At 43.2% G+C, this 23,873-nt stretch overlaps 1 protein-coding gene across 2 annotated transcripts in view; it reads right to left on the reverse strand.

The window, feature by feature from the left end:
• Positions 1-1,789: 1,789 nt before the first annotated feature.
• MTF1 (metal regulatory transcription factor 1) overlaps positions 1,790-23,873 on the reverse strand; it is a 53,971-nt gene continuing 31,887 nt past the window's right edge. The window contains exons 7-12 of one of the 2 annotated variants that reach the window (XM_032247009.1): positions 23,248-23,325; positions 14,635-14,737; positions 14,509-14,550; positions 9,444-10,039; positions 5,182-5,245; positions 1,790-3,354 (exon numbers count right to left, since the gene is read on the reverse strand). In XM_032247009.1, the coding sequence (XP_032102900.1) occupies positions 2,921-3,354; positions 5,182-5,245; positions 9,444-10,039; positions 14,509-14,550; positions 14,635-14,737; positions 23,248-23,325 (1,317 nt within the window). In that variant the 3' untranslated portion in view covers positions 1,790-2,920. The remainder of the gene's footprint in view (positions 3,355-5,181; positions 5,246-9,443; positions 10,040-14,508; positions 14,551-14,634; positions 14,738-23,247; positions 23,326-23,873) is intronic. The other variant, XM_032247010.1, reaches the window with a different exon arrangement.

The raw sequence follows: 23,873 nt of genomic DNA on the forward strand, positions 1-23,873 counted from the left end.
TGGACGGGCGCGGTGGCTCAAGCCTGTAATCCCAGCACTTTGGGAGGCCGAGGCGGGTGGATCACGAGGTCAAGAGATCGAGACCATCCTGGTCAACATGGTGAAACCCCGTCTCTACTAGAACTACAACAAATTAGCTGCGCATGGTGGCACGTGCCTGTAATCCCAGCTACTCAGGAGGCTGAGGCAGGAGAATTGCCTGAACCCAGGAGGCGGAGGTTGCGGTGAGCCGAGATCACACCATTGCACTCCAGCCTGGGTAACAAGAGGGAAACTCCGTCTCAAAAAAAAAAAAAAAAAAAAGATGCTGCTTCGTCACCCCTGATCTTTGAGAGTGAAAAGGCCACTGACCTGGGTAGGGCCCCAATATGAGCACAGTCCTGGCTAACCAGGAAGTCGATTAATTAAACCATGGGTGCTTCAAATGGCCTTCCCTGGGCTCCTATTTCCCACCTCTGCTCCCAGGGAACCCAATCCCAGGTGACCATAGGATGGGCATATGGGAGGATCATTACTGCCCTCTGATACAAGCTTAGTTTGGGGTCCCATCACTCCTCTCTCAGAATTTGTAAACAGCAAGGGCCCTATCTCAAAGCTTCCTATGGATGCGAGGTTCAGAAACAGCCAAGGACACCTCACACTCAGCAGATGGTTTTCCAGGAGGACTAACCCACTGTGTAAACAGAAGATTCCTCCTGCCTTACCAACTTCTGCTGAGGTCAATGGTCACCAGAAGCCACAAACGTTTTGGGGAAGGGAGTGCAGAAGGTCAAAAAGAAGTCAATTCCCTAGGCTGGGCACAGTGGGTCACACCTGTAATCCCAGCACTTTGGGAGGCCAAGGTGGGCGGATCACCTGAGGTTGGGAGTTCAAGACCAGCCTGACCAACATGGAGAAACCCATCTCAACTAAAAATACAAAATTAGCCAGGTGTGGTGGTGCATGCCTATAGTCCCAGCTACTTGGGAGGCTGAGGCAGGAGAATCTCTTGAACCTAGGAGGCAGAGGTTGCGGTGAGCTGAGATCTCAGCACTGCATTCCAGCCTGGGCAACAAGAGTGAAACTCCGGCTCAAAAAAGAAAAAAAAAAAAAAACTCAATTCCCCTGGCTAGGGTCCCAGAATGAGAAATTGGCTTCTTCTAGTTAAGACCATTTTTCTTCATGGCAGTAACGACATTCACCACCACTGCCCTCTTTGTCTGTCTCTGAACATCCTGGCTAAAGGCAAGGGAGGGCCTCTGGCTTCAGGGTAAATTATCTGCTCTTGATCATGTCTTGGCTGGCCCTGAGCAATGGCTCAGAGAATAGGAGAGTGACCAATGCAGATCCCTTTACGTTAGGGAATGAAAATGCAAGGCAAAATTATGGCTGCTTCCTGCCTGACACTGTTGGCTCAGAAGAGCAGCCTTGTTTGTGGAACACTGCTCCTTGCTCAGGGCAGGGAAAGGGCTCTTGGGAGGCAGAGGCCTATTCTGCACCTCAGGCCATGCCTGGCTTCTGAGCTTGGTGAGTTTGGTGAGCACTCATGACTATGTTAATATAGCCTGTTGAGAAAAACTTTTCATGCTAGTGTGGATTGTATCTTATCTTTTATTTTAAGAGGCAATGACTTGGAGCCAAAGGCAGACAGATGGATATAATTCTATACACACACACACACAATTTTTTCCTATAACACAACTTAATGAAACATTCCAAATGAGATAACTTATTGCAACATTTCAGGCTTTTTGGTGGAAAGGGAATTTTTTTTGTTTTGCTATACCCTGAGTAGAAGATCATTGTTTTGTGTTTTTTTTTTTTTTTTTTTAAATAAATCACATGACTAAGCTGAGCAAGTCACATCCTTCTTTGCACTGTATGAGGCTGTATGCAAAATCCAGGTAGGGAGGGGCAGAAATGGAGGGGGCAACCCAAAGCCTGGCTAGAACCTGGAAACAGGACACCTGGCCTGCCAATTACATGCCACCTCATACGAATTCCCTTAAATCTGCACCTTCTCCTGATAAGCAAAATGCAGCCCTTCTGCTCTGAGGAAGAAAATACCATTAAAAAGAAGGCAGACCACCAAGCAGCAACTGGCCATAAACCACATGTTCACTCTAGGAAGAAACAGGGATATTCCCCAAGGAAAATTCACTGTGATCTGCAAGCCCTGGCAACCAGCTGAGAGAAAGAACCAGGAAGGCAAAGACAGTGATAATGTTGCTAGAGCCTGCTCTGCACACACGTCATCGGCAGACAGCACTCAACAAGCTGCCTAGGGCCTCTGCAGAACCAGATCAACCCCACAGCCTGTGAGCAGGGCCTGAAGCTGCCTATTTGTGCTGAAGCGGGCTGCAGAACGACCCGTGTTATCCACCCTGAGCTCCACCAACACTAAGCACAAATGACAACACCATCTCACCTCACCTAAACCCTGTCCAACTCACAGCTGCCTCACTGGCCTTTGCCGTTGCCCTCTCTGATGGAGCAAGGGTCTGGCCTTCCAAGCAAATGTCAGCCTCAGATTCAAAAGACACACAGGAAGGAACAACACCCAACACACTGAACTCTCCTGCCCAATCCACAAAGACCCCAGTGCAAGCGATGGGCAGCATCAGATTGATGGAAACCACACCCTTTCATTTAGAATTTTTATGCATACGAGTAACCTGTTTCCAAGTTCACATGACAACAAGCAAAAGTGACATACAGTGCAGCCAAACAGTTCACTTATAACTTAGCTTTTTTTTGTTGTTTTTTTGTTTTTTTCCAAAGATTAGTTCCTGGGATGTGAATAAAGAAAATACGTCTGAAAGGTGAGGATTTCAAATAGTAAATTTCTTCATCCTTCAAATTTCTGACCCATGATGGCAGGCATTGTACCTCATGCCTCCTGCTCACCCTCTTTTTCCTGGAGGTGAGCATACACGGCCCTTCACTTGGAGAAGCTGCTGGTGAGGCCCATCTCCTCCTCCGCCTGCAGTAGTACTTCAATGGGAATCAAATGGGACGGGGTGTCCAGGTTCTGGAGGGATAGAAGCTGTGACACATCCATGGCACTTAACGTTTCTGTCTGAGGGTCTGAAGGAGCCTCTGCTTGTCGGCTTTGCTCACAGGAGGAGGGCATGGTGGAGGATGATGACCGGGGAACAGGGGCTGAAGAGAAAGTCTGCGCTGGGAGCTGCAGGCTGGGCCCATCAGGAGCCTGGGGGCTTGGCTCTGGAGGGGTTGGTGGGGAGGAGCAGCCCTTCCTCCTGCTGGACGCCCGCTCCTTTGCAGAGTCCCGGCATGCACACTGACACTGACATGCCTCTTCTTGTTTGATGATGATCACAGGAACACTGAGGCCAATCTGCTGGACAGAGCTCCCTGCGAGAGAGGCAAGAGAGACTGCTCTTCAAGTAGCTGCAGGGGCAGGAGCACGAGGGACAGGGATACATGGACTAGGTAAGAGCCAAGTGCCATAGGAGCCATGGGAAGGAGGGTCGCCACGCTTTGGGCTTTGTTCTGCTTTAAATTGGACCACATGCCTTCTCAGGTAAAAGAGGGACACTCCCCAGCCCAAGATAAAGTCTCCTTTCCTTAGAAAGGAGATGCACACGCAATCTAGATGCACCCTGTATTTCCAGCTTCATTTCCAGTCATTCTCCACTGCACCCTCTGTGCAGACACCTACCTTTTCCTGACATGTTCTTTATACCCCTGCACATGTGGGCTCTTCCTTATGCTTAAAATCTCTGGATACCACTCTTCTGGAGAACTGACACTTATCTTTCAGGACCTAGCTCACTCCCCCACTCTCTGTAGGCCTATGCAGAGGACTAGCTTGGGTGAAGCCCATACCGAGCTTCCCAGCACACATGTGCAGTGCTGCTGTCTTCCTTCCACGCCTCTCATCATACGGTACAGGACCTGCTTGGTTCTGCCTGCCCAGGAGACTCTGAGCTCCTTTAGGACACCTTACTCATCTCTCTTTCTCTCATGTGTTGTTCTCCATATTCAGCCAGGCTTTGTGTGTCTTGACAGAGCTAAAGATCAATGGGCAGGGCTGGGTACAGTGGCTCATGCCTGTATGTAATCCCAGTATTTTGGTAGTCTGAGAAGGCAGGATCTCTTGAGCCCAGGTGTTTGAGACCAGCCGGGACAATATAGTGAGACTGTTTCTACAAATAATAAAGAAAAATTAGGCCAGGTGCGGTGGCTCAAGCCTGTAATCCCAGCACTCTGGGAGGCCAAGGTGGTCGAATCGTTGAGGTCAGGAGTTTGAGACCAGCCTGGCCAACATGGTGAAACCTCATCTCTACTAAAAATACAAAAATTAGCTGGGCATGGTGGTGGGCGCCTGTAATCCCAGCTACTTGGGAGGCTGAGGCATGAGAATCACTTGAGCCTGGGAGGCAGAGGCTGCAGTGAGCCAGGATTGCGCCACTGCAGTCCAGCCTGGGCAACAGAACGAGATTCTATCTCAAAAAAAAAGAGAAAAGAAACATTAGCCGCGCATCGTGGTGTGTACGAATGGTCCCAGCTACTCAGGAAGCCGAAGCAGGAGGAGTGCCTGAGTCCAGGAGGTCCAGGCTGCAGTGAGCTGTGATCGTGTCACTGTACCACAGCCTGGGTGACAGTGAGGCCTCGTCTCAAAAATAAAACAAAGGCCAATGGGCAGAAGAACAGGGTGGGAACTGGGAGGCATGAGAACTAGTGCTTTGTTTGGTTCCACCACAAATTCACTTATGACCTTGAGGGAGTCATTTAATTTTTCTGGGTCCCAGTTTCTTAATCTATAAAAGAAAGAATTTGAATAAAAGGAGCTTTCAGCTCTATATGTGTCTCTGACCCAGATGCTATTTCTTCATTACTGTAATTAGAAAAGAGTCCAGTGAATTAACAACTGCCCTCTTTAGCATTAACTGTGATTCAATTTTTTTTTTTTTTCTGGCTACATTTAAAAGCTGTATCTGAAAGAGAAAGAACTGTTACTAGTTAAAGAAAGTTTAACATGGTATCTTGGCCAGAAGTAAACTAACTTCTAATAGTTGTGAGAATATGAAATACTCAAACAAACAATACAATGTGAAGAATTTAACTTAGGCTGTTTAAAGATTTATAAAGTTTTAGAAACTGGGACAAAGCAATAACTAGCTGTGCCTCAAGGGGCCCAGAGTTGCCTCCTCTTAAGACTAACATGGAATTACATACCTGGTCTACTGGCTACTGGTACTGCAGTGGTAAAAAACACCTTCTCAACTTTAGATGCTTGCTGCTGAAAAAAGAAAAAGAAATCCCATTTATAGCCACTGTAATATGGCAGATCCCCAGAGACCTGAAGCCTCCCAATTGTAATGGTCATCCAAGACGACAGAAAACCCTCAGTGTTCGGGGATTTTTGTACTGAGTGATGTTTTGTTTGTGCTGTGATATGAGGTCACTGCACTGTTTGACATTCAGTGCTTTGTACCCTACTAGTTGGCTGGCTCCCGGCTGCCTAATCCAGTGGGTTCTGTATCCAAAGGCTCCTCCTCCTCCAAGGCTGCTTTTCTCAAGCAGATTGTCTTCTTAGAGGGAACCAAGGGCTAGCTTTCCTTCAGGCTCTCCACCTTCCCTGGTGCCCCCTCCAATACTTCTAAGAAAGCTGGAAAGTTCTTTTTTTCCCCTCAGGGATTAAGCTGCATGCCAATGAAGGCTAAGGCTTCCTCTCACAGGGAGACAGCCCTGTAAAGATCTTGTGCTATAAGGTCTATAGCATAGTTCAAGGGTGGGCCCTGGATTCGGCCACAATTGGATTCAAGTCCAAGCTCTGCCACTTACTACCTGATTATGTCAGGCATGTGATTTAACTTCTTAGAGTCTTGTTTCCCCACCTTTAAAAACAGGGATAACTGCTATGCACGGAGTATCTGTCCCCTCCAAAACTCATGTTGAAAGTTAATGCCCAGTGTGGCGATATTGAGAGGCTGGGTGTTGTAAGAGCTGACTGGGTCATGAATGAATTAATTCATTCATGAATTAATGGAGTATCATGGGAGTGGGAGTGGTGGCTTTATAAGAAGAGTAAGAGAAGCAGGCTGTGCTGGTATATGCCTATCTTCCAGGCATATTTGGGAGACTGAGGGAGGATCCCTTGAGCTCAGGAGTTTCAAGGCCAGCCCAGCCTCAGCAACATAGTGAGACTCTTTCTCTTAAAAATAAAAATAAAAAATAAGGCTGGGCACTGTGGCTCATGCCTTTAATCCCAGTACTTTGGGAGGCAGAGGCGGGCAGATCATAAGGTCAGGAGATCGAAACCATCCTCGCCAACATGGTAAAACCCCGTCTCTACTAAAAAGATAAAAATTAGCCAGGTAAGGCGGCAGGCACCTGTAGTCCCAGCTAGTCGGGAGGCTGAGACAGGAGAATCACTCGAATCCGAGGGGCAGAGGTTGCAGTGAGCTGAGATTGCGGCACCGCACTGTCCAGCCTGGGTGACAGAGCGAGATTCCGTCTCAAAAAAAAAAAAAAAAAAAAAGGCCTGAGCTAGGATGTTTGACCCCTCGCCATGTGATGCCCTGTGCTACCTAAGGACTCTGCAGAGGGTCCGCAACAGCAGGGCAGCCCTCCAGATGTGGCCCCTTAACTTTGGGCTTCTCAGCCTCCATAACTGTAATAAATGTCTTTTCTTTATAAATTACCCAGTTTGGGGTATTCTGTTATAAACAGAAAATGGACCAAGACAATAACCAAAAACCTTTTCAAAGGCCCCTGTAAGGATGAAATGAGACGATGCCCATAGGACACTTGGCACGTGGTGAACATTCAGTAAACATTCATTATGTATATCATTACTAAGTAGGACTATAAACCCATGCCCAGCAAATCCCTCTAGTATACTTCCTATTACATTGGCCAAAAGGTTTCTACTTTTTTGAAGTCTTATCTTGAGACAGTCTTTTAGCTCTTTACAAAAGAAATTAAAAAGTGCCTCTAAGATGAGTCTGGGAGCAAAGTGAAAGCTTCCGGCTAAGTCATAGCAAATGACACTATAAAATAATAATGGAGGCTGGGTGTGGTGGCTCATGCCTGTAATTCCAGCACTTTGGGAGCCAAGGCCGGGGGTGGCGGGGGAGGCGGGCAGATCACCTGAGGTGAGGAGTTCAAGACCGGCCTGGCCAACATGGCGAAACGCCATCTTTACCAAAAATACAAAAATTAGCCAGGCGAGGTGGCGCATGCCTGAAGTCCCAGCTACTCGGGAGGCTAAGGGAGGAGAATAGCTTGAACCCAGGAGGTGGAGGTTGCAGTGAGCTGAGATCGCACTACTGCACTCCAGCAGGGGCAAGACAGAGAGACTCTGACTTAAAAAAAAAAAAAGGAGAAGTGAGACCCATATTTAAATACTTGAAAAGAAGAGGGATGACTTGTTTCATTCACCACCCCAGGACAGGGCCAGAGAAAACAATAAAAATCACATGGAGGCAGGCTGGGTCTCAATACTGGAAAGCCCTTTCCAATGACTCCAGCTATCTAGAAATGGAAATAGGCTCTCTCTAGAGGGGGTTGGCACCCTAGTTCTGGAATTTGAGTGTTCTCCCTATTGAACTCAAAATCGCCTTTCCAGTTTGTCTGATAGCAGCATACATCCACCTCTAGATTCTCCAACCTAGTACATACTTTTCTCCATCTAATTCCTACCCATATCTCAAGGTTCACCTGACCTGTATGGCCACCCAACAAATCATTAGTGTCTGAACCCCTCAATGGAGTGGCCAAGAGCCACCAACTCTGGGATCAATCTGCTTATGCTTCAAGCCCAGCTTTGCCACTTGTGAGCTGTGTGAACTCCAGCCAGTCACTTAACCTCTCTGGACCTCTGCTCTCCATTGGGAAAATTAGACCTAACTCCTAGGATTGTTGTAATATGTTATAATGTGCTTTGTGTGACATACAGACCTGCAGCTATACAGTGATAGCAGAAATATCAGTGGTTGCTAGGGGTGGGGGAAGAGGAAGAAGGGATAAATAAGTGAAGCACAAGGAATTTTTAGGGAAGTGAAACTATTCTGGATATTGTATGGTAAATACATGACATTATGCATTTGTCAAAGCCAGTAAAACTGTACAGCACAAAGAATGGACCCTAATGTAAACTATGGACTTTAGATAATAATAATGTATCAATACTGGTTTATCAGTTGTAACCAATGTACCACATTGTTACAAGATGTTAGTAATGGGGAAAAAAAATAAGATGATAGAAAAAACAATAATAATAGGGGAGGGCTGTGCATGGTGGCTCACGCCTATAGTCCCAGCACTTTGGGAGACTGAGGCAGGCAGACTGCTTGTGTCCAGGAGTTCAAGACCAGCATGGGCAACATGGGGAAACCACGCCTCTACAAAAAGTACAAAACATTAGCCAGGCATTGTGGTGAGTGCCTGTAGTCCCAGTTAGGAGGCTGAGGTAGGAGGATGGCTTGAGCTCAAGAGGCAGAGGTTGTAGTGAGCTGAGATCGCACCACTACACTCCAGCCTGGGTGACAGAACCAGATTCTGCCTCAAAATATATATAATAATAATTGGGGAAACTGGGGATGGGGAAAGGGTTTATGGGTACTCTTTATACCATCTGTTCAACAAAATCCCCTAAAAAAGTAATCTAAAAATAATGTAGATCCTCAATTTTTAAAAAATACGTAGCACAGTAAGTCCTTATACATAGTAAGGACTCAATAAATAACAGCTGTTGATGTTTTTAAAATTACCGTTATTAGTATTTGGTACTTTGCCTACTGGTAATGTTAACTTTCTTTTTGGCATTTTTAGCCCCTTTAACTAGAATATCCATTTTTATAAAAAAGAAATCATGTTTTTTCTCTTTTCTGTATCCTCCAGATATTCAGTGTGGTGTCTGGCAAATATTAAGCGTTCTAAGTTGTGACATTGGCCTTCCTGAGACAATTCTTCACCATGAAGAATTAATTGAATGATCAAGTCATTTCCCTAGTCATCAAGACCAGGCAAGTACTTCCTCAGAAAATGATTCTATGGTGGGCTGTGGGAGCACAGATTACTCTGACTTGGCCACTGCTGTCCAGTGCCATCTGACTGGGTCACATCAGTACCTCATAACAGCCTGACTCTGCCTTGAAGACAACCTTTTTCTGGAATATTCTGGGGTCTCTGGAGTTTGTTGACTGCTTTTTTATACTAGATGATGTGATTAGATTGCAATATCAGTAGGAATAATTGTTCGAGTGCCTCCTGCTAGATAAACTTAAAGACTGTTTCTCTGGCTCCTTATTGTAGGTACCGATGACAGCATTTCCTACTTTTATATCACTTGATTATGTGGAAAATGACTAAAAGAATTACATGTTTCAGGGTGGATAGAATAGGAATCTTCCTTTTTGAAGTAAAAGCTTCTAAGCATGTCACCTATGAAAATATGCTTCACCCCACTAGGGAAATTTATACATAATACTTACAATTTGTTCTTGGTTTTGTGGCGAACTGGTGGCACCATTTAATATCCATTGTAAGTTCTGTTCTCCCATGACTAGGCTGGACTGCAGGATAGCTGTGCTGGGAGTCGGGGTGATGGTTATTGTGGGATTATTAGTTAGGACAGAGTTGGCACCCAGGGGCAGAGTCTGGACCATGGCTGGCAGGGGCTCAGTAGTACTTTGTGGTGGGGCTGGTGCTGCCACAGCTGATGCCACTGCCGCTGCTGATGCAGAAGCCCCAGCAACAACAGAAAGTCCTGGTACGATGGGCTGCGGTGCCTGGAGGTGCGGAAGAAACTCTTGATGATTAGCAGCAAACTGTGTGCTGTGGGGAACAGGCACTTCTGGAGGTTGTAAGAGAGCAGGGGGGTTGCCAAATGCAGCTTGCTGGGAGCCAGGTCCTAGGGAGGGAGCAGACGGAGGAGCACACGGAGCTGAGGCAGGTAGTAGAGGCTGGGGTGGCTCGGAGAGGCCAGGCTGCAGTACAAGTGGAAGAGATAAAGATGCTGAATTTCCTGTGGATGGCGGAACATCACTGACTGACTCTGCATCACCATTAAAACTTTCAATCAAGGAAGCTGGCAAGAAAAAGAAATAGAAATACATATATATATATATATATATATATATCCCAAGTCTTTCATGAGCCACAAAAACAGTCATTATGGGCTAAACAAAAGACAGCTGAAGTTCACTGAGCTGATTCCTTCATAGTTAGCAGGCTGGCTTTATGTCATTTTCAATTAGTGACACCTCTGATCAAAGGATCATGTTTCGGCATCAATCTCACTTTCTTTTTTTTTTTTCTATTTTTTGTGTTTTGACTTCATAGACAGCCTCACTTTCTAGATGTAAAGACCTAGTATAGTTCTAATCATTTAAAAAAGTGTCTTAAGGCTTTTCTGGCAAAGATACTAGAGACATCCTTTTTTTGGCATGACTAGTAAATATACTTTCTGACTACTGGGAAATTTTACAAAGTTTCATCAAACACAGTATGATCTATGCATCTGAAGCATGGTTTGTGGGTCCTGTGCACTCATAGACAGCGTATCACATCAGAAGAAAGAGCTCACAAGGCTGGGCATGGTGGCTCACGCCTGTAGTCTTAGAACTTTGGGAGGCTGAGGCAGGTAGATCACCTAAGCTCAGGAGATTGAGAGCAGCCTGGGCAACATGGCAAAACTCCATCTCTACCAAAAATACAAAAAAAAAAAAAAAAAACTGGGTGTGGTGGCATATGTCTATTGTCCCAGCTACTCGGGAGGCTGATGTGGGAGGATCACTTAAGCATGGAGGTGGAGGTTGCAGTGAGCCAAGATCACACCACTGCACTCCCACCTGGGTGACAAAGTGAGACGCTGTTTCAAAAAAAAAAAAAAAAAAAAGCAGAAGAAAGAGCTCACAGCTCCTCCCATTTTGCTTTTTACAGCCAACAAAAGATTCTGGGAAAGAAGGTTCTCTTCCTCAGGACTGAGGGAAGTAAGGGAAAAGATGGAATTAAACTGAAAGACCCAAACTTTTCTGACCCTTCATAGAAAGCTCACTCCATTTAGGCTAACTAGAATATCTCACTGTGCCTGTGACTCACTGTGTCAACAAGTGCTGAGATGTGAGCAGAAAGAGTCTGTGTGGAATATACATTCTTCTCAGCACCACATCACACCTACTCTAAAATTGACCACATAATTGGAAGTAAATCACTCCTCAGCAAATGCAAAAGAATGGAAATCATAACAAACAGTCTCTCAGAACACAGTGCAATCGAGTTACAACTCAGAATTCAGAAACTAACTCAGAACTGCACAACTTCATGGAAACTGAACAACTGGCTCTTGAATGTTGACTGGATAAACAATGAAATGAAGGCAGAAATAAAGATGTTCTTCGAAACCAACGAGAACAAAGACACAACATACCAGAATCTCTGGGACACATTTAAAGCAGTCTCTAGAGGAAAATATAGAGCAATAAGTGCCCATATGAGAAGCAAGGAGAGATCTAAAATTGATACCCTATCATCAAAATTGAAAGAGCAAGAGGAGCAAGATCAAAAAAACTCAAAACCTAGCAGAAGACAAGAAATAACTAAGATCAGAGCAGAACTGAAGGAGATAGAGACACAAAAAAACCCTTCAAAAATCAATAAATCCAGGAGCTGGTTTTTCAAAAAGATCAACAAAATAGACCACTAGCCAGATTAATAAAAAAGAAAAGAGAGAATAACCAAATAGATGCAATCAAAAACAATAAAGGGGATATCACCACAGATTCCACAGAAATTCAAACCATCATCAGAGATTATTACAAACAACTCTATGCACATAAACTAGTAAACCTGGAAGAAATGGATAAAGTCCTGGACACTTGCCTCCTCCCAAGCCTAAACCCGGAAGAAGTCTGAATAGACCAATAACAAGGTCTGAAGTTGAGGCAGCAATTAAGAGCCTACGACCCAAAAAAAAGCCCAGGTCCAGATGGGTTCACAGCTGAATTCTACCAGACATACAAAGAGGAGCTGGTACCATTCCTTCTGAAACCATTCCAAGTAATCCAAAAAGAGGGAATCCTTCCCAAATCGTTTATGAGACCAACATCATCCTGATACCAAAACCTGGCAGAGACTCAGCAAGAAAAGAAAACTTCAGGCCAATATCCATGATGAACATAGATGCAAAAATCTTCAATAAAATACTAGCAAGCTGATTGCAACAGCACATCAAAAAGCTTTTCCACCATGATCAAGTAGGATTCATCCCGGGGATGCAAGGCTGGTTTAACATACGCAAATCTATAAACGTAATTCACCACATAAACAGAACTAAAGACAAAAACCACATGATTATCTCAATCGATGGAGAGAAGGCCTTTGACAAAATTCAACAGCCCTTTATGCTAAAAACCCTCAATAAACTAGGTATTGACGGAACATATCTCAAAATAATAAAAGCTATTTACGACAAACCAACAGCCAACATCATACTGAATGGGCAAAAACTGGAAGCATTCCCTTTGAAATCTGGCTCTAGACAAGGATGCCCTCTCTCACCACTCCTATTCAATATAGTACTGGAAGTTCTAGCCAGAGCAATCAGGCAAGAAAAAGAAATAAAGGGTATTCAAATAGGAAAGGAGGAAGTCAAATTGTCTCCATTTGCAGATGACGTGATTGTATATCTAGAAGACCCCATCGTCTCAGCCCAAAATCTCCTGAAACTGATAAGCAACTTCAGCAAAGTCTCAGGATACAAAATCAATGTGCAAAATTCACAAGCATTTCTATACACCAATAACAGACTTAAAGAGAGCCAAATCAAGAACGAACTGCCATTCACAATTGCAACAAAGAGAATAAAATACCCAGGAATACAACTAACAAGGAACATAAAGGACCTTTTCAAGGAGAACTACAAGCCACTGCTCAACAAAATAAGAGAGGACACAAACAGATGGAGAAACATTCCATGTTCACGGTTAGGAAGAATCAATATCATGAAAATGGCCATAATGCCCAAAGTAATTTACAGATTCAATGCTATCCCCATCAAGCTACCAATGACCTTCTTCACAGAACTGGAAAAAAACACCTTAAACTTCATATGGAACCAAAAGAGAGCCCGCATAGCCTAGTCAATTCTAAGCAAAAAGAACAAAGCGGGAGGCATCACACTACCGGACTTCAAACTATACTACAAGGCTACGGTCATCAAAATAGCATGGTACTGGTACCAAAACAGAGATATAGACCAATGGAACAGAACAGAGGCCTCAGAGGCAACACAACATATCTACCACCATCCAATCTTTGACAAACCTGATAAAAACAAGCAATGGGGAAAGGATTCCCTGTTTAATAAATGGTGTTAGGAAAACTGGCTAGCCATGTGCAGAAAGCAGAAGCTGGACCCCTTCCTGACACCTTACACTAAAATTAACTCCAGATGGATTAAAGACTTAAACCTAAGACCTAACACCATAAGAAGAAAATCTAGGCAAAACCATTTAGGACATAGGCGTAGGCAAGGACTTCATGACTAAAACACCAAAAGTACTGACAACAAAAGCCAAAACAGACAAATAGGACCTAATCAAACTCCACAGCTTCTGCACAGCAAAAGAAACAGTCATTAGAGTGAATCAGCAACCAACAGAATGGGAAAGAAATCTTGCAGTTTACCCATCTGACAAAGGGCTGATATCCAGAATTTACAAAGAACTAAAACAGATTTACAAGAAAAAAACTAACAAGCCCATTCAAAAGTGGGCGAAGGATATGAACAGACACTTTACAAAAGAAGACATACATGAGGCCAACAAACATATGAAAAAATGCTCATCATCACTGGTCACTAGAGAAATGCAAATCAAAACTACATTGAGATACCATCTCACGCCAATTAGAATGGTGATCATTAAAAAATCTGGAGACAACAGATGCTGGAGAGGATGTGGAGAAATAGGAACACTTTTACACTGTTGGTGGGAGTGTAAATTAGTTCAACCATTGTGGAAGACAGTGTGACGATTCCTCAAGAACCTAGAAATTGAAATTCCATTTGACCCGGCAATCCCATTACAGGGTATATATCCAAAGGATTATAAATTGTTCTACTATAAGGACACATGCACACGAATGTTCATTGCAGCACAGTTTACAATAGCAAAGACCTGGAACCAACCCAAATGCCCATCAATGATAGACTGGACAGGGAAAATGTGGCAGATATACACCATGGAATATTATGCAGCCATCAAAAATGATGAGTTCGTGTCCTTTGTAGGGATATGGATGAACCTGGAAACCATCATTCTCAGCAAACTGACACAAGAGCAGAAAACCAAATACCGCATATTCTCACTCACAGGCGGGTGTTGAACAGTGAGAACACATGGACACAGGGAGGGGAGCATCACACACTGGGGTCTGTTGGGGGGAAATAGGGGAGGAACAGCAGGGGGTGGGGAGTTGCGGAGGGAAAGCATGGGGAGAAATGCCAGATATAGGTGAAGGGGAGGAAGGCAGCAAATCACACTGCCACATGTGTACCTATGCAACAATCTCGCATGTTCTTCACATGTACCCCAAAACCTAAAATGCAATAAAAAATAAATAAATAAACAAATTAATTAATTAAAAAAAAAAAAAGAAAAAGAAAGAGTCTGTGTGACAAACCTGTCTGTTGAGGATCTTCCTGAATTGCTGTATCATCTGAATTCTGGAACACTGATTCAAAGATGATTGCTGGTGAAATTGTGCTGAGGTCCTGGCCCTGTGTCTGACAGAGAGAGACAAAGATGTGAGATTGGCCAGTTCTTTTCTTTTCTTTTTTTTTTTTGAGACAGTTTCACTCTTGTTGCCCAGGCTGAAGTACAATGGTGCAATCTTGGCTTATAGCATCTGCCTCCCAGGTTCAAGCGAATTCTCCTGCCTCAGCCTCCCAAGTAGCTGGGATTACAGGCACCTACCACCACGCCCAGCTAATTTTTGTATTTTTAGTAGAGATAGGGTTTCACCATGTTGGCCAGGCTAGTCTTGAACTCCTGACCCCGTGATCTGCCCGCCTCAGCCTCCCAAAGTGTTGGGATTACAGGCGTGAGCCACCGCACCCAGCCAGATTGGCCATCTTGAGACAATTCTTCACCATGAGAGAACACATTCAAAGCAGCATAACTAGAATGAAAATCTTTTGATATGCATCTTGTTTCTACCTTCTGTTATTTAAAATAACACATATTTCCTTAAGCCTCAGACACTGAAGATTTGGGTCCTCAAATACTTTGTTTATTTACTTATAGAGACAGAATGTCACTATGTTCCTCGGGCTGGTCTTGAACTCCTCGGCTCAAGCAATCCACTCAACCTCAGCCATCTAAAATGTTAGGATTACAGGCATGAGTCACCATGCCCAGCCCCTCACATACTTTAAAAGAGGAATTTAGCACACTGACTTGCCAGTTGACCACCTGTTTTTGTAAATAAAGTTTTATTTTAAAACAGGCCACACATCCATTTACATATTATCTGTGCTACTTTGGCTACAATGGCAGAGTTGGCTAGTTGTGACATATGATCAACAATGCTGAAAATATTTACCGTCTGGCTTGTTACCAAAAAAACGTTGCTGATTTTGGATCTAAAAGACCAAATCCTACAGTAAAAAATGAGATTATATAATATTCATTACCCTGCAACTTCCTTTCCTCATGTAATAATAACATTGTGAACATCTTTTATAATATCTACAATATGCTAATATGTATGCATGGTAATAAATCAAACAAGACAACAATGATGAACAATACTGATAGCTTTATATTTAATGAAAGGTCAGAGGCATTAAAAACAAAAGGGTAAAATGTGGGGCGGGGGGTAAACCCAACACAATGCCCTGAGGGCCTGCCTGCCCATCAGCACTAATTAAAGTGAGCACTCTTCACTTTAGTTCAGGAAAGGCGAAACACTACAGTTCTTCTAGCCATGGTCAACCTCCAATCCGCCTCCATCCCCACGGTCCATAGGCCAAGAGTGGTAAGGGCAACTGCCTACACAGTCCAGACAAGGAACAGAAATACATGAAGCAAGGGAGTTGGGTTGTGACATACTGGAGAGAATGCATGCCAGTCACCTACAGGGCTTCAGTCGAATGCTGCCATGGGACTACGCAGGACAGGGATTATCAGAACTCAAGTGGCAAAATTTTGATTTTCTTGTTTTTGAGACAGGCTTTCTTTACTGTACTGCCCACACTGGAGTGCAATGGTGTGATCATAGCTCCTTGCGTCCTCAAACTCCCGGGCTCAAGCAATCTTCTCACCTCAGGCTCCAAGTAGCTGGGACCAAAGGTATGGGCCACCACATCTGGATATTTTAATTTTTCTGGAGAGATGGGGTCTCACTATGTTATCCAGGCTGGTCTTGAACTCCTGGGCTCAAAGGATCCTCCCACCCCAGCCTCCCAAAGTGCTAGGATTATAGGTGTGAGCCACCCTATCAGACCCAGAAATCTTAATTTTTACATGAAATCTACCAACTTGTATATAAAAGCGAGTGCAGCTGACCCTTGAACAACATGCATTTGAATTGCACAAGTGGACTTATACTTGGATTTTTTTTTCCACTTCTGCCACCCCTGAGACAGCAAGACCAACCCCTCTCTTTCTTTTCCTTGGCCTGCTCAACGTGAAGACAATGAGGATGAATACCTTTACAATGATCTACTTCCACTTAATAAATAGTAAATTTATTTTCTCTTCCTTGTGATTTTCTTAACATTTTCTTTTTTCTAGCTTACTTTAAGAATGCAATATATAACATATATCATTCAAAATATCTGTTAATCTAAACTGTTTTATGTTATCAGTAAGGCTTCCAGTCACAGTAGGCTAAGGCTATTGCTAGCTCAGTTTTGGGGAGTCAAGTTATACTAGGATTTGCTTGTGCAGGGGAGGTATGGATGGGGGGGGCCAGCACTCCTAGCCCGTGTTGTTCAAGGGTCACATGTAATTGAAAATAATTTAAACACCCTGTATACACCAAACGAAAACCTATTTTTAGGGCAGGTCTTGCCCTAGTGCCAATTTATGGTTTAAGGTCATTTTGCAACAACTCTGCTTCTAGGAGGGAGAACTCAGAAGGATCACTTTGGGACTGGGCAGAAGTGTGGCGATGAGTGAGGCTGTCCACCAATCTAGAAATGCTAAAAGATTAAACTGCCCGCTGGAGCCAAAAGAGAACAATTCTTCTTCTTCTTTTTGCGTTTTTTTTGAGACAGGGTCTAACTCTGTTACCCAGGCTAAAGTGCAACGGCACAGATAAGTCAATGCAACCTTGAACTCCTGGGTTCAAGATTCTCCCCTCAGCCTCCGGAGTAGCTGGAACTATACACCCATGCCAACATGCCTGACTGCTTTTTAAAAATTATTTTTAGTAGAGATAGGTCCTGCTATGTTGCCCAACCTGGTCTTGAAGTCCTAATCTCAAGTGGTCCTCCCAAAGCACTAGGATTACAAGTATAAGCCACCACCACCAGCTGATAATTTTAGGCTGAGTCTATCAGCTGAAGAAGGGGAAATTCAACTGTTTTTTTTTTTTTTTTAGTTCAGTGATCCTGATTGCCCATATGATAGAAGCTGAAGTTAGATGTGAGGCCAGGCACTGTGTGGTTCACACCTGTAATCCCAGCACTTTAGGAGGCCAAGGCGGGCAGATCACTTGATGTTAGGAGTTCAAGACCAGCCTAGCCAACATGGTGAAACCCTGTCTCTACCCAAATACAAAAATTGGCCGAGCATGGTGACGTATGCCTGTAATCCTAGCTACTCAGGAGGCTGAGGCAGGAGAATCGCTTGAACCTTGGAGGCAGAGGTTGCAGCAAGCCTAGGTTGCCACTGCACTCCAGCCTGAGGGACAGAGCGAGACTCCCATCTCCAAAAAAACAAACAAACAAACAAAAAAAACACAAAGTAAGAAATACATTTTACACTGTATATACATACATTCTTCCTATTATATTCATATCCATATGTATAACTGAAATGAGTCTGTAAAACAGACCTTATCCTTACTATGTGCAATGTCCTCTGATTTTTTTTCTCTTTTTTTTTTTTTGAGAGGGAGTCTCACTCTGTCCCCCAGGCTGGAGTGCAGTGGTGTGATCTTGGCTCACTGCAACCTCTGCTTCCTGGGTTCAAGCAATTTTCCTGCTTCAGCCTCCTGAGAAGCTGGGATTACAGGCATACGCCACCATGCCCAGCTAATTTTTGTATTTTTAGTAGAGATGGGGTTTCATCATATTGGCCAGGCTGGTATCAAACTCTTGATCTGTGATCCGCCTGCCCTGGCCTTACAAAGTACTGGGATTATAGGCATGAGCCACTGTACCCAGCCAATTTTGTTTTTTGTTTTTTTTTGAGATGGAATCTCACTCTGTCCCCCAGGGTGGAGTGCAGTGGTGCAATCTCAGCTCACTGCAACCTCCGCCTCCCAGGTTCAAGTGATTCTCCTGCCTCAGCCTTCCAAGTAGCTGGGATTATAGGCACAAGCCACCATACCTGGCTAATGTTTGTATTTTTCGTAGAGATGGGGTTTCACCATGTTGGCCAGGCTGGTCTCGAGCTCCTGACCTCATGATCTGCCTGCCTCAGCCTCCCAAAGTGCTCGGATTACAGGCATGAGCCACCTTGCCCAGCTCCAGCCGATTTTTTTTTTTTCTATTCTATTGATGTCTTTGAAATGCTGATTATAAACCACTATTTTAAAACCCAATAAAAAGGTGCAATCCAGTTTGAAAAATAGCTGACTAACAACAACTATTGGGCATTAACTACCTCCTCTTAATTATTATTTTTGTTCTATCTGTTTATAAATCATTATAGGTAGTAACCCAATTAAAAAGGAATGAGCTATATTTATCAATGACATCAGGTTGGTACAAAAGTAATTGTGGTCTTTGCCATTACTTTCAATGGCAATTACTTTTGACTAACCTAATACCTCAATATTAGGAAGAAGAAAAGGAGTGGGCTTGTATGCTTCCAACACATATGTACAAAAATGTTCACAGCAGGACTATTCATAATGGCTCCAAACTAGAAACTATCCAAATGTCCAACAGGCGAAAGAACAAATATTGGTATATTCATGTAGGGTATTGTGGCATATTCCCTAAGTATAATACTGTTCAACAGCAAGAATGAATGATGTATAACTATATGTAACAATATGGCTTAATTTCTTAAACATAATGTTATGAGAAAAAAGCCAGGCATAAACAAGTATATGATTCCAATCATAAAAGCAAAAACAAACAGGAAAAACTAATCTTAGTTGTTAGAAGTAAGAATTTAGAAGTATTAGAAGAATTTAGAAGTTAGAAGTAAGAAGCTGTCTGCTGGGAGAAATCATAGCTTTTGGGAGTATGCAGTCGTGAGGGGGGAGCTCTGGGGTGCTGAGAATGTTCTTTCGTTTGTTTTGTTTTGTATTGAGATGGAGTTTCCCCCTTGTTGCCCAGGCTGGAGAGCAATGGCACGATCTCACCTCACTGCAACCTCTGTCTCCCAGGTTCAAGTGATTCTCCTGCCTCAGCCTCCTAAGTAGCCCCCGCTACCACACCCGGCTAATTTTTGTATTTTTAGTAGAGATGGGGTTTTGCCATGTCGGCCAGGCTGATCTTGAACTCCTGACCTCGGTTGATCTGCCCATCTCGGCCTCCCAAATTGCTGGGATTACAGGCGTGAGCCACCACGCCCGGCTGGGAATGTTCTTTTTGACTGGGGTGCTGGTTACCTAAGTGTGACGAATCGTGATGATTCATCAAGCTGTATATTTATAATACATGTACTTTTCTGGGTGTATATTGTACCTCAATAAAAAGCTTGTCAAGATTTTTTTAAAAGGAAAATGCCGAAGCCCCTGCCAAGCTTCAGGGCAAAAATACTGGGAGCTGAGTGGATAGGAACAACTTTCACAAGCAGAGAAGACAAGAACAGGCTGAGCTTTCCAGCAAGAAGAGGAGAATACAGGTAGCTGTCTGGGACCAGGATGGATCCTGGAGCTGTGCAGCCAAAAGGCAGAGAGAAAGCCATTCCCTAGCACCTCCAACCCTCCTTTAACAAAAGATATGAGCAAACCAAAGTTCATTTCTAGGACATGAATTCACATGTGGCTGCTCAGAAACCCGTAACATCATTATCTCATATAAATTTACTATTTGATGTTAGCAAGTCCTGATTCTCTTTCTTTTTTTTCTTTTGAGACAGGGTCTTGCTCTGTTGCCCAGGCTGTGTGGTGTGATCATGGCTCACTCCAGGGCTCAGGCAATCCTCTTGCCTCAGCCTCCCAAACAGCTGAGACCACAGATATGCACCACCACACCCAGCTAATATTTTATTTTTAGTAGAGATGAGGTCTCATCGTGTTGCCCAGACTGGTCTCAAACTCCTGGGCTCAAGCAATCCACCTGCCTCAGCTTCCGAAAGTGCTGGGATTACAGGCATGAGCCACTGCACATGTCCCTAATTTCTTTTTTCAAGGAAAGAAAAATTAATCCTATTGCTTCAAGGAATTGTGGCCTTAGTTTGAAAGGCTAAAATCAACTTCCATATCTGAGATAAATACTGGGTACCAGGAACATAATCTATAATTAAACCCCAAGGGATAGTGCTTCTCTCTCTTGTTTATATAAATTGTGATAGAAAAGGCTTATTAATTTTATTTATTTATTTATTTGAGATGGAGTTTTGCTCGTTGCCCAGGCTGGAGTGCAATGGCATGATCTTGGCTTACCGCAACCTGCAACCTCCGACTCCCAGGTTCAAGCGAATCTCCTGCTGCAGCCTCCCAAGTAGCTGGGATTACAGGCATGTGCCACCATGCCTGGCTAATTTTGTATTTTTAGTAGAGATGGAGTTTCTCCATCTGGTCAGGCTGGTCTCAAACTCCCAACCTCAGGCGATCCACCCGCCTCAGCCTCCCAAAGTGCTGGGATAACAGGCGTGAGCCACCGCACCCGGCTGGTTTCCCTTTTTTATAAGTACTTAATGTCTCCTTACACCAGAGTATTTTCTTTGTGACCCTAGGACTCCAGAAAGCTCCTTAGTCATATGTCATAGTCTTGGCCAGAGAAGAGACTCCTAAGCTATTTAACACAGTTACATGTTAAAGGGATATTCTTCCCAGAAATCTTAAGCTGGGTACTTAGAGGGCATCTAGGCCACCCAGTGCAGAAATTTCTTTTATAACATTAGTTGTGAAATAGGAATATGTATAAAAAATCATATGATGTACCCATTTACTCTTTTTCTTTTTGTTTTTTAGATTGATTCATTTCTATTGTTCGATCTTGAACTTAACTGACTCATTCTTCTTTCATTCCAGTCTGCTGTTAAGCCCCATCCAGTCAACTATTTCCGCAATATTTTTCCATTTTAGATTTCCATTTGGGACATTTTTTACATTTTATTCCTCTGCTGAGATTTCCTATTTGTTCGATCATTATCAGCATATTCTTTTATGTCCTTAAGCATGTAACAGCTCTTAAAAATCCTTGCCCCATAAAAAATGAAAATAAAAATAATCCTTGTCTGTTAATTTTAACATTAGATAGGTCATCTTGGGGTCCACCTCCACAGATTACCTTTTCTCTTAAATAGGAATCATGTTTTCCTGTTTCTTCACCTGTTTACTAATTTGGGATTGCTCTGCACATTGCAAATGATATACTGTAGACGCTCTGGATTCTGTTACACTTCTTGAAATAGTGTTGACTTCTTTGAATATTCCATTAACTTTGTCTCCCTTGCAGTAGATGGAGCTGTGATCTTTGTGTAGTTCTTTTTAGTATTGGCTGGGCTGTCCCAACCCATGTCCCGCACATCCATGGTTCAGGGGTCAGCCAGAGATTTGAAGAGAGTTTAAACCCAGAACTTGGGGCTTCCCCTTCCTGACTCTTTCCTTTCCATGCTACCTGCCTTCACTTGCCAGGTGCTGTGACCCTGAACTCTGTCCTCTTGGTTATTCAAGCCAGTAAGACTGAGTTTTTATGAGTTTGACTGCCTCATTAGGTGCCAGCTGGGGCTTGCCCAAGGTGGATAAGCCGTAAAACCTGCAAGCCTACCCACTGCTTTTACTATCTACTGAGCAATCCCTTCTTCCAAGGTTACCTCTGCTTGCTGCTGGTTGCTCACCAGTGCCTTCCCTTAGTTGCTTTCTATACTTTGTCTAGCATTTTTGGTGTTTTCTGCGGGAGAGTTGGTCTCATAAGAACAACTCTGCCACTACTAGAAGGAGAATTAGGCCTTGGAGTGCTTACATAAAAATGCAGGTTCAGACGCCACAGTCAGACTTGCTGACTCAGCAGGCTTGTGGGGAGGCCTAAGAACCTACAATTTTAGAAGTGCTGTAGTTGACTCCACTAACCACATATTGGGAAAAAAAAAAAAAAAAACCACTTTTTCACAGCATTCCTGAATCATTCAGTCTCTTCAAATAATTCCCATCACATTTATTCATTATGCACATAATCACAGATAATCTACCCTATGCTATATTTATTTACCAGGAAAAATGACAACAAAAAACCCAAACTCAAAGTTAGTGTTAGCAATACTGCAGAACTCTCACGTTCAACAAGGAGGAGGCTGCGTAAGCTCAGACTCAATGCAGTGGTTTGTAAGGTGCATCATGGAGCCAATGGGGATGGCAGTAAAATTTCCTAACAGCTTGAATCAAAGCAATCAGATTAAGACAAAGTGGCTTTGTCCTTTAGCAGATAAAGGCCTGTATAAGAGGTTTCTTCAAAACACTAATAAGTTTTAAAAAGGGAAATTTTCTCTCCCCATGGCATAAAACAAATAAAAAATAAAATTAAAATTAGAAAGGGAAAGGATCAGGCCAGGTGAGACAGACAGGGTTTGAGAAAGTCCGGAAACTAGAATCCTGGCTATGTCTCACAGTACTAGACTATACCAACTTTTTTACCACTATAAGCTCAGTACTGGCACAGTGCCTGGTCAATAAATAGTTGCTAAATGAGTAACGAAAGAAATTTTCTGAGGCCAGGAGGTTACCGAGTGAGTGACCTGGGTCAAAAGGTAACAGGCATCAGAGAGAAAAGCCTCTCCTAATAGAACTCTTATCAGGAGAAGAAAAACAAATCCTATACCATCAGTAATTAAACACAGTTAAATCTAGAAAACATCAAAGACTGGCCTGCCTCAATTTCCCCACCAAAGGAGTGCTCAGTGCTTGCCCTTATTTTTCTAGCACAGATATTACAGTTACACTTACCATACTGGAATTTTCTCGCAATTCAGAATCTGTGGACAGAAGGCTCAAGTCACTCAGACAAAGTGAGTGATTTGTATCCTGTGAAAGAGAAAAAAGTCTAATTGAGTAACAAAAATCAGGATGTATAGAGGCATATCATATAATAAAACACTTGATCACAAAGTCCCTAATGTTCCACATGTCTACATGTGTTATCGGAAGAAATATAAGCCAACCAAAGCCAGGACTAAGTGAATCAGTTAATGTTTAAAAATCCTGATATTCTTAGAAGAATCTGTTATGTTTCTTCATTTCTTAAAGGTGATTAATAAAGAGTTTTAACATTATTTCACGACTAGAGCTCCAGAGTAACAAACCTATAATAATGTGAAATTAATACTATCTGTATACTTGGTCTCATCATTTACAGTGATGTCACATGACCTCATTTGCCATTCATGTAAACCTTGGAAGTATTATTTTATATCCCCATTTTTTATTCTTTTTGTAACAAATTGCCACAAACTTATATTCCCATTTTAAATATGAGAAAACTGACGCTCAGACATTGGGAACAAAGTGCCCCAAAACACATAGCTAATTAGCAGAAGACAAACCCAGTGCTTCTGACTGAAAAGTCAATGTTC

Source organism: Sapajus apella, unplaced genomic scaffold, assembly GCF_009761245.1.
Source record: "Sapajus apella isolate SASKATOON/1434 unplaced genomic scaffold, GSC_monkey_1.0 scaffold62, whole genome shotgun sequence".
NCBI lineage: Eukaryota > Metazoa > Chordata > Mammalia > Primates > Cebidae > Sapajus > Sapajus apella.